Raw genomic sequence first — 15151 nt, forward strand, 5'->3', positions numbered from 1 at the left:
TTCAAAGTGGTGCTTTTAGTTTATAAATATTTGAATGGTTTAGGACCCGAGTACATGTGTGATATGTTTGAAGAATATAAACCGAGCAGGGCTCTTAGATCCATGAACACAGGTCAGCTAGTAGAGCCCAGAGCCCAAACTAAACATGGAGAAGCTGCGTTTGTCCTTATAGCTTCCTATGTTTTTATCCCATTTTTAATTTTTAATCTTTATATGTTTGTTTTTTTATTGTATTTTTATTATTATGATGTTTTCATTATTTTTGATAAACATCTTTGTAAAGCACATTGAATTGCTTCGATGTATGAATTGTACTATATAAATAAACTTGCTTGCTTACATGCCTCACACAGTGCACAGGCACACACTCTGCAGCCTAGTCTCCGGTCAGGTAAGAGTGAGACACACCCACACTGTTGAAAAGTGATTTAGACAGTGTGTTGAAGACTGTGCAGGAGGTTTAAGATCACAGAAAGACACTATCTACCACAGAACAGTGCCCATTCTGTAGCCTATCAGGTGAGTGTGTGTGTGTGTGTGCGTGTGTGCTTTGAAGGAAGGTGGGTGATTGAGTATTTGCCGAGGAGGTCTTAGTTGAGTAATTTTACATGTAACTAAGATGTTTGGTGCAGTATTTCGCAAGTGAAAAAATGTGCATGAAAACGAGTCGTCTGTCATTAAATGACAAAAAACACTTAATTGAAGAATCCCTACTGTTGACCAATCACCGAACTTCGACTAGCCTCAAGAAAAAATGTGTGCTCGAACAGCCCCGCCCAAAAAACGCTGAACGCTGTCGAACACCAAAACGAACAAAAATGTCACAAAATGTTGTCATAATATATGCGCAAACTGTTTCATCTGGGAAGCACATGGCAAGCTTTAGGTAATAATAACTTTGCTCAATCCTGTGTCCAGCAGACATTCTAATGGTCAGCTGCCACCTAGTGGTATATGTCTGGTAATGTAAGTGCCCCCTGGTGATTTAGTAGTGACACATGAGATACTGTGAAAGAGAGCAGAAAACCCCTCAGCTCTGGAGTAGAGCCAGAACAAACCAGACCCTGAAAAACAAAAGAGGGAAGAGAGAATGGGGGAGGAGACAGGAAAGGAGGAGCACTGAGACTAAAAGAGGAGACATTTTGTAAGCAGTGCATTCACCCTGAGGTATCTTACTCAGAAAGAGCAGGGTAAGTCAGTTATTTTGGTATGTAGGAATTACTATCATGTGTAGTACGTTGTTACTGTCATCGTTTAAATAAACATTAAGACTTAGTCTTTGTTAACATTTGTAGGCGAGCATATCAATGGAGCGTTATTCCTCTCTATGTTTGAATTATAGAACCATTCGGATCGCTAAAATATTCTGTTCAAACTTCACATCCAAGCATAAAAACTCCTGTGGTGATCCTTGACCAAATACATGTCCCACTTTTACAGATGGAGCTGCCACCTCGACCAAAACTCTTTGACTTCCATGGAGTCTCCATGACCAACTACTTCACTGACAACTGGGACAATGTACAGAACTTCCAGGCCAGACCAGATGACATTCTCATCGCTACCTACCCCAAAGCAGGTCTCTCTCAGTCTGATGTTGATGTTTCATTAAAGATAGTGTTTTGGTTAGTGAATGACTGTGTATCCGTCCCCTATCTGTATCCCTCTCTTAGGTACCACATGGGTCTCCTACATTCTAGACCTGCTTTATTTTGGCCAGACAGACCCTGAGCGTCAGACACCCATCTTTGAGAAGGTTCCTTTTCTGGAGTTGCTCATTCCTCTTTACCCTCCAGGTTAGAATAGAGAATTTGATAAATTAAATCATACTTCTCTCATTTTGCCATTTCTTTGTTAAAAGTTAGACAAAGTCCTAAGCAGTAATTCCGTTTTTTATATCATGACAGGAACGGCTGAACAGTGTTAATATCCATCAAACAGCTACTTTGTTATTCTAATGTTTATCCTAGGGGTGGAGGTGCTGGACAACTTAACCACCTCTCCTCGCCTCATCAAGACTCACCTCCCAGTCCAGTTTCTGCCCAAGTCCTTCTGGGAGCAGAACTGCAGGGTACAGTATTTGTAACTTCTCCTCTATGTTTCTCCACTATATAGCCGCTATATATAAATGCAATCTCTCTCTCTACAGATAGTGTATGTGGCCCGTAATGCCAAGGACAATGCAGTGTCTTATTTCCACTTTGACCGCATGAACCAGGCCCAGCCAGAGCCAGGAGACTGGAACAACTTCTTACAGAGATTCATGGATGGAAAGAGTGAGTGAACGAGAGAATAAAGGAGTGATTGAATGAGTAAGTGATAATAGTCCCCATGCACTCCATGAATTTGTCTACTCTGCACTTGCTCAGTGGTGTTTGGTTCCTGGTATGACCATGTGACTGGCTGGTGGGAGAAGAAACAGACTCACTCCAAAATCCTCTACCTCTTCTATGAGGACATGGTTGAGGTGAGTAGAATACTGATGCAATGTGTGTGTTACAGTATTATTGAGATGTGTCTAATGATCTCAGTGCACACATATGCTCCAGAGCCATACTAACTGCTGCTCTAGGAGGTTAGCTGTTTCCACTGTCGATATCTAGTGTGTATGTGTTCCTACAGGATACGGGGAGAGAGCTAGACAGGCTGTGCTCCTTCCTAGGTTTGTCTACTTCAGCAGAGGAGAAGGAGAGGGTGAGAGGAGGAGTGCAGTTTGATACTATGAAGAAGAACACCATGGCCAACTACTCCAAGGACCTTGTGATGGACTTTAAGATATCCCCCTTCATGCGCAAAGGTGTGTGTGTGTGTGTGTGTGTGTGTGTGTGTGAGAGAGAGAATGAGAGAGATAAATATTAAACTGCTGGAGCTCAGCTCTTCCAGCTATCACAACAGACACACATGAACACACTAAGAGACACAACGTCATCACAGACACCATAACATTTGTGCTGGTACCTGGTGTGGAGACATTGGAATACTTTCTTCTGATCTACTGAACTTTCAAACTATCATTATACCTGTCTGTCTGTCACACTCCAGGAAAGGTTGGTGACTGGAAGAACCATTTCACTGTGGCCCAGAGTGAACAGTTTGATGAAGACTATAAGAAGAAGATGAAAAACACCACCGTACAGTTCCGCACTGTAGTCTAGGGGATGTGGTCAGGTTGATTGTTTGATTGTTTCTGGTCAGGTTGATTGATTGTTTATTTTAGCACATATACACCTACGATAGCCTCGGCTGGGTTGTCAGGCTTCCATTGGTCCACAGTTAACTGGGTCATGGTGCTGAAATATACAGGGTGAGGATCATATTGTATTATATCCTAGAGTGTGAATGAGAAAGATCATGAAGTGTCATATAATAAAACATTTGAGAATGATTGATGCTACTTTGAGATATGAGCTAGAGTCAAATGAGGACATGCTGCACAGTACCTTCTTATGAATGTGAGCTATTTGTAAATCCTCTTGCCTGGTCTGTTTTTCAGTGTCTGAGAAAAAAACAGTGAGAGTCGATATAGTAATAAATATGTGAATGGAGAATAACATTATTAAGCATCCAGCATTGATTTATGCATTTTCAAAAATATATATACTTTGAAACTATGTAACAATTCATACTCTTATACTGTATACAGTATGAATAAACATAATAGATTGATGTTCATGTACTTGTATTTAAATTCATATGAAATGTCTCTATGACCCAAAGCAGTTAGAGAGCCAGTAATTTGCACATACACACACTCACCCTCCACTTTTCACAGCTGTCTCAGCTGCATGTTCACTATGCCTGTGAAAAGCATAACACCTGCACTGTAAAAAGTGGGATGGTGCTGTTGTTCATCTGAAGTGCTTCTACTGATTGGAATTATAGAAAATTACGCTTTCGTTCTTCCAACCTATTTTATTCAATTTGGCTGAAATCAAATAACGATTTTTTCTAGATCAGTGTGATTTTTTAAACATAATGAAAGCTTCTGAATTGCTTTCAACACCTCATGCACATGCACATTGTGTAGCGGTAGGGGCAATATAGTGGTGGCAGCTTATCAGAAGAGTTGGGGGCGTGGCTTATTGTGGGCTTGGCTTTGTTTTTGTGAGAGTGAATGTCATTCCTGTTAATGTGGTCTATTGTGTTTGATATTAAATGTTAAACTTGTACACTGCCAGCATCTGTAATGATACTTACATAAATGCATGTGGTACTAAAGTGCCTGATAAGGCTTTATGTTGAAGTAGCCAATGCTTGGTTATGATCTCCATAACTACTGTATGAAACTTTACCTGTGACATCTGACCTCCTCACCAGACCTCCTTACCAAGTAACATTTCAGAGTCTCTTTTGTATGTGATTGTGGGCGTCTAACAAGCAACCGAGCGATCAAAGGTTGATGCAGTAGGTGAAAGATATGTGTACATGCCTCACATACTGCACAGGCACACAATCTGCAGCCTAGTCTCCGGTCAGGTAAGAGTGAGACACACCCACACTGTTGAAAAGTGATTTAGACAGTGTGTTGAAGACTGTGCAGGAAGTTTAAGATCACAGAAAGACAAAGACACTATCTACCACAGAACACTGCCCATTCTGTAGCCTATCAGGTGAGTGAGTGTGTGTGTGTGTGAGCGTATGTGCTTTGAAGGAAGGTGGGTGATTGAGTATGTTTGGGGTCAGGTCAGATGTGTAAAGGCATCTGCATACATAGGTTCGGTTTGTTCTTAGCAGAACTCGGCAAGTTGAAGCCTCGCATACTTCCTTAAAAAGCCATTCGCTTGAAAAACAAGAAACAAGCAGAAATATTACAGTTTGTAAGCCAGTACACCTCCTCAAAATACTCAGAATTAATCTAAGATAATTCAAGAATTTTGACGCTTTTGCCGAGGAGGTCTTAGTTGAGTAATTTTACATGTAACTAAGATGTTTGGTGCAGTATTTCGCAAGTGAAAAAATTTGCATGAAAACGAGTCGTCTGTCATTGAATGACAAAAAACACTTAATTGAAGAATCCCTACTGTTGACCAATCACCGAACTTCGACTAGCCTCAAGAAAAAATGTGTGCTCGAACAGCCCCGCCCAAAAAACGCTGAACACTGTCGAACACCAAAACGAACAAAAATGTCACAAAATGTTGTCATAATATATGCGCAAACTGTTTCATCTGGGAAGCACATGGCAAGCTTTAGGTAAAAATAACTTTGCTCAATCCTGTGTCCAGCAGACATTATAATGGTCAGCTGCCACCTAGTGGTATATGTCTGGTAATGTAAGTGCCCCCTGGTGATTTAGTAGTGACACATGAGATACTGTGAAAGAGAGCAGAAAACCCCTCAGCTCTGGAGTAGAGCCAGAACAAACCAGACCCTGAAAAACAAAAGAGGGAAGAGAGAATGGGGGAGGAGACAGGAAAGGAGGAGCACTGAGACTAAAAGAGGAGACATTTTGTAAGCAGTGCATTCACCCTGAGGTATTTTACTCAGAAAGAGCAGGGTAAGTCAGTTATTTTGGTATGTAGGAATTACTATCATGTGTAGTACGTTGTTACTGTCATCGTTTAAATAAACATTAAGACTTAGTCTTTGTTAACATTTGTAGGCGAGCATATCAATGGAGCGTTATTCCTCTCTATGTTTGAATTATAGAAACATTCGGATCGCTAAAATATTCTGTTCAAACTTCACATCCAAGCATAAACACTCCTGTGGTGATCCTTGACCAAATACATGTCCCACTTTTACAGATGGAGCTGCCACCTCGACCAAAACTCTTTGACTTCCATGGAGTCTCCATGACCAACTACTTCACTGACAACTGGGACAATGTACAGAACTTCCAGGCCAGACCAGATGACATTCTCATTGCTACCTACCCCAAAGCAGGTCTCTCTCAGTCTGATGTTGATGTTTCATTAAAGATAGTGTTTTGGTTAGTGAATGACTGTGTATCCGTCCCCTATCTGTATCCCTCTCTTAGGTACCACATGGGTCTCCTACATTCTAGACCTGCTTTATTTTGGCCAGACAGACCCTGAGCGTCAGACACCCATCTTTGAGAAGGTTCCTTTTCTGGAGTTGCTCATTCCTCTTTACCCTCCAGGTTAGAATAGAGAATTGGATAAATTAAATCATACTTCTCTCATTTTACCATTTCTTTGTTAAAAGTTAGATAAAGTCCTAAGCAGTAATTCCGTTTTTTATATCATGACAGGAACGGCTGAACAGTGTTAATATCCATCAAACAGCTACTTTGTTATTCTAATGTTTATCCTAGGGGTGGAGGTGCTGGACAACTTAACCACCTCTCCTCGCCTCATCAAGACTCACCTCCCAGTCCAGTTGCTGCCCAAGTCCTTCTGGGAGCAGAACTGCAGGGTACAGTATTTGTAACTTCTCCTCTATGTTTCTCCACTATATAGCCGCTATATATAAATGCAACCTCTCTCTCTACAGATAGTGTATGTGGCCCGTAATGCCAAGGACAATGCAGTGTCTTATTTCCACTTTGACCGCATGAACCAGGCCCAGCCAGAGCCAGGAGACTGGAACAACTTCTTACAGAGATTCATGGATGGAAAGAGTGAGTGAACGAGAGAATAAAGGAGTGATTGAATGAGTAAGTGATAATAGTCCCCATGCACTCCATGAATTTGTCTACTCTGCACTTGCTCAGTGGTGTTTGGTTCCAGGTATGACCATGTGACTGGCTGGTGGGAGAAGAAACAAACTCACTCCAAAATCCTCTACCTCTTCTATGAGGACATGGTTGAGGTGAGTAGAATACTGATGCAATGTGTGTGTTACAGTATTATTGAGATGTGTCTAATGATCTCAGTGCACACATATGCTCAAGAGCCATACTAACTGCTGCTCTAGGAGGTTAGCTGTTTCCACTGTCGATATCTAGTGCGTATGTGTTCCTACAGGATACGGGGAGAGAGCTAGACAGGCTGTGCTCCTTCCTAGGTTTGTCTACTTCAGCAGAGGAGAAGGAGAGGGTGAGAGGAGGAGTGCAGTTTGATACTATGAAGAAGAACACCATGGCCAACTACTCCAAGGACCTTGTGATGGACTTTAAGATATCCCCCTTCATGCGCAAAGGTGAGTGTGTGTGTGTGTGTGTGTGTGTGTGTGTGTGTGTGTGTGTGTGTGTGAGAGAGAATGAGAGAGAGAAATATTAAACTGCTGGAGCTCAGCTCTTCTAGCTATCACAACAGACACACATGAACACACTAAGAGACACACCGTCATCACAGAAACCATAACATTTGTGCTGGTACCTGGTGTGGAGACATTGGAATACTTTCTTCTGATCTACTGAACTTTCAAACTATCATTATACCTGTCTGTCTGTCACACTCCAGGAAAGGTTGGTGACTGGAAGAACCATTTCACTGTGGCCCAGAGTGAACAGTTTGATGAAGACTATAAGAAGAAGATGAAAAACACCACCGTACAGTTCCGCACTGTAGTCTAGGGGATGTGGTCAGGTTGATTGTTTGATTATTTCTGGTCAGGTTGATTGATTGTTTATTTTAGCACATATAGACCTACGATAGCCTCGGCTGGGTTGTCAGGCTTCCATTGGTCCACAGTTAACTGGGTCATGGTGCTGAAATATACAGGGTGAGGATCATATTGTATTATATCCTAGAGTGTGAATGAGAAAGATCATGAAGTGTCATATAATAAAACATTTGAGAATGATTGATGCTACTTTGAGATATGAGCTAGAGTCAAATGAGGACATGCTGCACAGTACCTTCTTATGAATGTGAGCTATTTGTAAATCCTCTTGCCTGGTCTGTTTTTCAGTGTCTGAGAAAAAAACAGTGAGAGTCGATACAGTAATAAATATGTGAATGGAGAATAACATTATTAAGCATCCAGCATTGATTTATGCATTTTCAAAAATATATATACTTTGAAACTATGTAACAATTCATACTCTTATACTGTATACAGTATGAATAAACATAATAGATTGATGTTCATGTACTTGTATTTAAATTCATATGAAATGTCTCTATGACCCAAAGCAGTTAGAGAGCCAGTAATTTGCACATACACACACTCACCCTCCACTTTTCACAGCTGTCTCAGCTGCATGTTCACTATGCCTGTGAAAAGCATAACACCTGCACTGTAAAAAGTGGGATGGTGCTGTTGTTCATCTGAAGTGCTTCTACTGATTGGAATTATAGAAAATTACGCTTTCGTTCTTCCAACCTATTTTATTCAATTTGGCTGAAATCAAATAACGATTTTTTCTAGATCAGTGTGATTTTTTAAACATAATGAAAGCTTCTGAATTGCTTTCAACACCTCATGCACATGCACATTGTGTAGCGGTAGGGGCAATATAGTGGTGGCAGCTTATCAGAAGAGTTGGGGGCGTGGCTTATTGTGGGCTTGGCTTTTTTTTGTGAGAGTGAATGTCATTCCTGTTAATGTGGTCTATTGTGTTTGATATTAAATGTTAAACTTGTACACTGCCAGCATCTTTAATGATACTTACATAAATGCATGTGGTACTAAAGTGCCTGATAAGGCTTTATGTTGAAGTAGCCAATGCTTGGTTATGATCTCCATAACTACTGTATGAAACTTTACCTGTGACATCTGACCTCCTCACCAGACCTCCTTACCAAGTAACATTTCAGAGTCTCTTTTGTATGTGATTGTGGGCGTCTAACAAGCAACCGAGCGATCAAAGGTTGATGCAGTATGTGAAAGACATGTGTACACGCCTCACACAGTGCACAGGCACACAATCTGCAGCCTAGTCTCCGGTCAGGTAAGAGTGAGACACACCCACACTGTTGAAAAGTGATTTAGACAGTGTGTTGAAGACTGTGCAGGAAGTTTAAGATCACAGAAAGACAAAGACACTATCTACCACAGAACACTGCCCATTCTGTAGCCTATCAGGTGAGTGGGTGTGTGTGTGTGTGTGAGCGTATGTGCTTTGAAGGAAGGTGGGTGATTGAGTATGTTTGGGGTCAGGTCAGATGTGTAAAGGCATCTGCATACATAGGTTCGGTTTGTTCTTAGCAGAACTCGGCAAGGTGAAGCCTCGCATACTTCCTTAAAAAGCCATTCGCTTGAAAAACAAGAAACAAGCAGAAATATTACAGTTTGTAAGCCAGTACACCTCCTCAAAATACTCAGAATTAATCTAAGATAATTCAAGAATTTTGACGCTTTTGCCGAGGAGGTCTTAGTTGAGTAATTTTACATGTAACTAAGATGTTTGGTGCAGTATTTCGCAAGTGAAAAAATTTGCAAGAAAACGAGTCGTCTGTCATTGAATGACAAAAAACACTTAATTGAAGAATCCCTATTGTTGACCAATCACCGAACTTCGACTAGCCTCAAGAAAAAATGTGTGCTCGAACAGCCCCGCCCAAAAAACGCTGAACGCTGTCGAACACCAAAACGAACAAAAATTTCACAAAATGTTGTCATAATATATGCGCAAACTGTTTCATCTGGGAAGCACATGGCAAGCTTTAGGTAATAATAACTTTGCTCAATCCTGTGTCCAGCAGACATTCTAATGGTCAGCTGCCACCTAGTGGTATATGTCTGGTAATGTAAGTGCCCCCTGGTGATTTAGTAGTGACACATGAGATACTGTGAAAGAGAGCAGAAAACCCCTCAGCTCTGGAGTAGAGCCAGAACAAACCAGACCCTGAAAAACAAAAGAGGGAAGAGAGAATGGGGGAGGAGACAGGAAAGGAGGAGCACTGAGACTAAAAGAGGAGACATTTTGTAAGCAGTGCATTCACCCTGAGGTATCTTACTCAGAAAGAGCAGGGTAAGTCAGTTATTTTGGTATGTAGGAATTACTATCATGTGTAGTACATTGTTACTGTCATCGTTTAAAGAAACATTAAGACTTAGTCTTTGTTAACATTTGTAGGCGAGCATATCAATGGAGCGTTATTCCTCTCTATGTTTGAATTATAGAACCATTCGGATCGCTAAAATATTCTGTTCAAACTTCACATCCAAGCATAAACACTCCTGTGGTGATCCTTGACCAAATACATGTCCCACTTTTACAGATGGAGCTGCCACCTCGACCAAAACTCTTTGACTTCCATGGAGTCTCCATGACCAACTACTTCACTGACAACTGGGACAATGTACAGAACTTCCAGGCCAGACCAGATGACATACTCATCGCTACCTACCCCAAAGCAGGTCTCTCTCAGTCTGATGTTGATGTTTCATTAAAGATAGTGTTTTGGTTAGTGAATGACTGTGTATCCGTCCCCTATCTGTATCCCTCTCTTAGGTACCACATGGGTCTCCTACATTCTAGACCTGCTGTATTTTGGCCAGACAGACCCTGAGCGTCAGACACCCATCTTTGAGAAGGTTCCTTTTCTGGAGTTGCTCATTACTCTTTACCTTCCAGGTTAGAATAGAGAATTGGATAAATTAAATCATACTTCTCTCATTTTGCCATTTCTTTGTTAAAAGTTAGATAAAGTCCTAAGCAGTAATTCCATTTTTTATATCATGACAGGAACGGCTGAACAGTGTTAATATCCATCAAACAGCTACTTTGTTATTCTAATGTTTATCCTAGGGGTGGAGGTGCTGGACAACTTAACCACCTCTCCTCGCCTCATCAAGACTCACCTCCCAGTCCAGTTGCTGCCCAAGTCCTTCTGGAGCAGAACTGCAGGGTACAGTATTTGTAACTTCTCCTCTATGTTTCTCCACTATATAGCCGCTATATATAAATGCAATCTCTCTCTCTACAGATAGTGTATGTGGCCCGTAATGCCAAGGACAATGCAGTGTCTTATTTCCACTTTGACCGCATGAACCAGGCCCAGCCAGAGCCAGGAGACTGGAACAACTTCTTACAGAGATTCATGGATGGAAAGAGTGAGTGAACGAGAGTATAAAGGAGTGATTGAATGAGTAAGTGATAATAGTCCCCATGCACTCCATGAATTTGTCTACTCTGCACTTGCTCAGTGGTGTTTGGTTCCTGGTATGACCATGTGACTGGCTGGTGGGAGAAGAAACAGACTCACTCCAAAATCCTCTACCTCTTCTATGAGGACATGGTTGAGGTGAGTAGAATACTGATGCAATGTGTGTGTTACAGTATTATTGAGATTTGTCTAATGATCTCAGTGCACACATATGCTCAAGAGCCATACTAACTGCTGCTCTAGGAGGTTAGCTGTTTCCACTGTCGATATCTAGTGTGTATGTGTTCCTGCAGGATACGGGGAGAGAGCTAGACAGGCTGTGCTCCTTCCTAGGTTTGTCTCCTTCAGCAGAGGAGAAGGAGAGGGTGAGAGGAGGAGTGCAGTTTGACAACATGAAGAAGAACAACATGGCCAACTACTCCAAGGACCTTGTGATGGACTTTAAGATATCCCCCTTTATGCGCAAAGGTGAGTGTGTGTGTGTGTGTGTGTGTGTGTGTGTGTGTGTGTGTGTGAGTGAGAGAGAGAATGAGAGAGAGAAATAAATATTAATCTGCTGGAGCTCAGCTCTTCCAGCTATCACAACAGACACACATCAACACACTGAGAGACACAACGTCATCACAGACACCATAACATTTGTGCTGGTACCTGGTGTGGAGACATTGGAATACTTTCTTCTGATCTACTGAACTTTCAAACTATCATTATACCTGTCTGTCTGTCACACTCCAGGAAAGGTTCGTGACTGGAAGAACCATTTCACTGTGGCCCAGAGTGAACAGTTTAATGAAGACTATAAGAAGAAGATGAAAAACACTCCGCTGTGATCAGGTGGTGATGAAGGAGTCAGGCGCAGGAGGGTAAATCACAGAATAATAGGCTTTAATCCGCAAAATACAGGTTTACGCAGAAATGCGTCAAACACACTCCAGGCCACAAAACAGGCGCACTGGAATATACAAGGCATACAGGAAAAATACTCCAGTCGATACACAATACATGAGCTCCACCGAGCTTCACTAACCTCCACAAATAAACAATCACCCACAAGGACAAGGGGGCAGAGGGAACACTTATACACAGACTAATTAGGGGAATAGAACCAGGTGTGTGTGATTGACAAGACAATTGTGATGATGATTGGGGCGGCAGTGGTTAGTACTTCGGTGACGACGAACGCCGAAGCCTGCCCGAACAAGGAGGGGAGGCAGCCTTGGTGGAAGTCGTGACAGTACCCCCCCCTTGACGCACGGTTCTAGCAGCGCGCCGACCCCGGCCTCGGGGACGGCCAGGAGGACGCTGAGTAGGGCGAGCCAGATGGCGACGGTGGAAATCCTGTAACATGGAGGGATCGAGGATATCCCTCACCGGGACCCAGCACCGTTCTTCTGGACCGTACCCCTCCCACTCCACGAGGTACTGAAGGCCCCCCACCCGACGCCTCGAATCCAGGATGGCACGGACAGAGTACGCCGGGGCCCCCTCGATGTCCAGAGGAGGTGGAGGAACCTCCTGCACCTCAGACTCCTGGAGCAGACCAACCACCACCGGCCTGAGGAGAGACACATGAAACGAGGGGTTAATACGGTAATCAGGGGGAAGTAACAACCTATACGTAACCGCGTTGATTCTCCTCAGGACTTTGAACGGCCCCACAAACCACGGGCTCAGCTTCCGGCAGGGCAGGCGGAGGGGAAGATTCCGGGTCGAGAGCCAGACCCGATCCCCCGGTACGAAGACCAGGGCCTCCCTGTGGTGACGGTCAGCGTTGGCCTTCTGACGACGCACGGCGTGCTGGAGGTGAACGTGGGCAGCGTCCCACGTCTCCTCCGTGCGCCGAAACCAGTCATCCACCGCAGGAGCCTCGGTCTGCTCTGGTGTCACGCTGCCAGAACCGGTTGGTAACCTAAAACACATTGGAATGGTGTTAGGTTAGTAGAGGAGTGGCGGAGAGAGTTCTGGGCATATTCTGCCCATGGCAAGAACACCGACCACTCCCCCGGCCGATCCTGGCAGTAGGACCGCAGGAACCTACCCACATCCTGATTTACACATTCCACCTGCCCATTACTCTCGGGGTGGAACCCAGAGGTCAGGCTGACCGAGACCCCCAGACGTTCCATGAACGCCTTCCAGACCTTGGATGTGAACTGGGGACCTCGGTCAGACACTATATCCTCTGGTACCCCGTAGTGCCGGAAGACGTGTGTAAATAGGGCCTCCGCAGTTTGCAGAGCCTTGGGGAGACCGGGCAGAGGAAGGAGGCGGCAGGCTTTAGAAAAGCGGTCCACAACGACCAGGATGGTGGTGTTACCTTGAGAGAGGGGAAGATCAGTTAGAAAATCCACACTTAGGTGAGACCATGGTCGTTGTGGAACTGGTAAAGGTTGTAACTTACCAGCTGGGAGGTGCCTAGGTGCCTTCCTCTGGGCGCACACTGAGCAGGAGGAGACATACACCCTCACGTCCTTAGTCAAGGTATGCCACCAGTATTTTCTGGTCAGGCAGCGCACTGTACGGCCGATACCTGGGTGACCAGAGGAGGGTGACGTGTGTGCCCAGTAGTTCAGACGATCACGGACAAGAGCAGGCATGTACTGTAGCCCATCTGGACACTGAGGTGAAGAGGGATCCATGCGTAATGCCTGCTCTATATCCGTGTCCATCGCCCATACTACCGGCGCCACAAAGCAGGAGGCCGGCAGTATGAGAGTGTTGTCTCTGGGCCTCTCCTCTGTGTCATACAGCCGTGACAGCGTGTCTACCTTCACGTTCTTCGTACCCGGGATGTATGATAGAGTGAAATCAAACCGGGTGAAGAATAGGGCCCACCTGGCCTGGCGAGGATTCAGCCTCCTCGCTGCCCGGATGTACTCCAGGTTACGGTGGTCCGTCCAGACGAGGAAAGGGTGTTTTGCCCCCTCGAGCCAATGCCTTCACACGGTCAAAGCTCGGACAACAGCCAACACCTCCCGATCAACAACGCCGTAGTTCTGCTCCGCCGGGCTGAGCTTCTTCGAAAATAACGCACAGGGGCAGAGCTTGGGTGGTGTACTCGAGCGTTGAGACAGGACAGCTCCTATCCCAACCTCAGACGCATCCACCTCTACTACGAACGGTAGTGATGAATCGGGGTGGGCCAGTACTGGGGCTGAGGTGAACAGACCCCGCAGTTTGTTGAAGGCTAGGTCAGCCTCAGCAGACCAGCGGAGCTTGGATGGCCCACCCTTCAACAGGGAGGTAATGGGAGCTGCGACCTTGCCAAAGCCCCGGATAAACTTCCGATAATAGTTGGCAAAGCAAAGGAAGCGCTGCACCTCCTTAACCGTGGTTGGAGTTGGCCAATTACGCACGGCTGAAATGCCTCCCTCAATCTCCACACCTGAGGTGGAAATGCGGTATCCAAGAAAGGAGACGGACTGCTGCAAAAACATACACTTCTCTGCCTTAGCATAAAGGTCATTTTCCAACAATTGGGCCAGCACCTTGCGAACCAGGGACACATGCTCGGCGCGCGTAGCGGAATACACCAGGATGTCATCGATGTAGACCACAACACCACGACCCAGCATGTCCCGAAACACCTTGTTCACAAAGGACTGGAAAACTGAGGGAGCATTCATCAAACCATAGGGCATCACCAGGTATTCATAATGCCCCGTGGTTGTGCTGAATGCTGTCTTCTACTCATCTCCCTCTCGGATACGCACCAGGTTGTACGCACTCCTGATATCTAATTTGGTGAAGAAGTACGCCCCATGCATTGATTCAATCACTGAAGGAATGAGAGGGAGAGGATAACTAAATCTTATCGTCTCCCTGTTCAGTGGTCGATAATCAATGCACGGGTGCAGACCTCCGTCCTTCTTCTTCACAAAAAAGAAACTTGAGGAGGCGGGTGAAGTGGAGGGACGTATATACCCCTGGCGCAGGGACTCGGTGACATATTTTTCCATAGCCACCGTTTCAGCCTGTGACAGGGGGTATATATGACTCCTGGGAGGTACAGCGTCTACCCGGAGGTTTATTGCGCAATCCCCCGCCCGATGAGGTGGTAATTTAGTCGCCTGCGTTTTAGAGAACGCTTGCGCCAGTTCGAGGTATTCAGGGGTAATGCGCACGGTGGAGGTACTGTCTGGACTTTTCACTGTGGTTGCACCAACGGAAATACCTAGACACCTACCCTG

The 15151-nt window shown here is 44.6% G+C and overlaps 3 protein-coding genes and 1 pseudogene across 5 annotated transcripts in view; all 4 read left to right on the top strand.

Annotated features, from left to right (window-relative positions):
- LOC121545370 (cytosolic sulfotransferase 3-like) overlaps positions 1 to 15151 on the top strand; it is a 77970-nt gene that overhangs the window by 12022 nt on the left and 50797 nt on the right. The window lies entirely within an intron of this gene.
- On the top strand, positions 430 to 3667 carry LOC121545376 (cytosolic sulfotransferase 2). Of its 2 annotated transcripts, none has more exons than XM_041855842.2 (8): positions 430 to 519; positions 1441 to 1579; positions 1674 to 1796; positions 1971 to 2071; positions 2150 to 2276; positions 2370 to 2467; positions 2623 to 2797; positions 3043 to 3667. In XM_041855842.2, the coding sequence occupies exons 2-8, from the start codon at positions 1441 to 1443 to the stop codon at positions 3153 to 3155; spliced, it is 876 nt and encodes a 291-aa protein (XP_041711776.1). In that variant the 5' UTR covers positions 430 to 519; the 3' UTR covers positions 3156 to 3667. The 2 variants fall into 2 exon arrangements, with proteins under 2 accessions (XP_041711776.1, XP_041711775.1); XM_041855841.2 differs by lacking the exon at positions 430 to 519 and adding an exon at positions 914 to 1190.
- LOC121545373 (cytosolic sulfotransferase 2) lies at positions 4485 to 7992 on the top strand. 2 transcript variants are annotated; one of them, XM_041855839.2, is made up of 8 exons: positions 4485 to 4610; positions 5748 to 5886; positions 5981 to 6103; positions 6278 to 6378; positions 6457 to 6583; positions 6677 to 6774; positions 6930 to 7104; positions 7368 to 7992. In XM_041855839.2, exons 2-8 carry the CDS (start codon positions 5748 to 5750, stop codon positions 7478 to 7480), a joined length of 876 nt encoding a protein of 291 aa, XP_041711773.1. In that variant the 5' UTR covers positions 4485 to 4610; the 3' UTR covers positions 7481 to 7992. The 2 variants fall into 2 exon arrangements, with proteins under 2 accessions (XP_041711773.1, XP_041711771.1); XM_041855837.2 differs by lacking the exon at positions 4485 to 4610 and adding an exon at positions 5272 to 5497.
- On the top strand, positions 9514 to 12031 carry LOC121545374 (annotated as a pseudogene).

This window comes from Coregonus clupeaformis, chromosome 30, assembly GCF_020615455.1.
Source record: "Coregonus clupeaformis isolate EN_2021a chromosome 30, ASM2061545v1, whole genome shotgun sequence".
NCBI lineage: Eukaryota > Metazoa > Chordata > Actinopteri > Salmoniformes > Salmonidae > Coregonus > Coregonus clupeaformis.

Bases quoted from the DNA above. Each gene is read 5' to 3' on its own strand.
- LOC121545373 (XM_041855839.2), top strand. From the start codon at position 5,748: ATGGAGCTGCCACCTCGACCAAAACTCTTTGACTTCCATGGAGTCTCC. The intron at 5,887-5,980 runs GTCTCTCTCAGT...TCCCTCTCTTAG, and splicing joins TGCTACCTACCCCAAAGCAG to GTACCACATGGGTCTCCTAC. The intron at 7,105-7,367 runs GTGAGTGTGTGT...GTCACACTCCAG, and splicing joins ATCCCCCTTCATGCGCAAAG to GAAAGGTTGGTGACTGGAAG.
- LOC121545376 (XM_041855842.2), top strand. From the start codon at position 1,441: ATGGAGCTGCCACCTCGACCAAAACTCTTTGACTTCCATGGAGTCTCC. The intron at 2,072-2,149 runs GTACAGTATTTG...CTCTCTCTACAG, and splicing joins TCTGGGAGCAGAACTGCAGG to ATAGTGTATGTGGCCCGTAA. The intron at 2,798-3,042 runs GTGTGTGTGTGT...GTCACACTCCAG, and splicing joins ATCCCCCTTCATGCGCAAAG to GAAAGGTTGGTGACTGGAAG.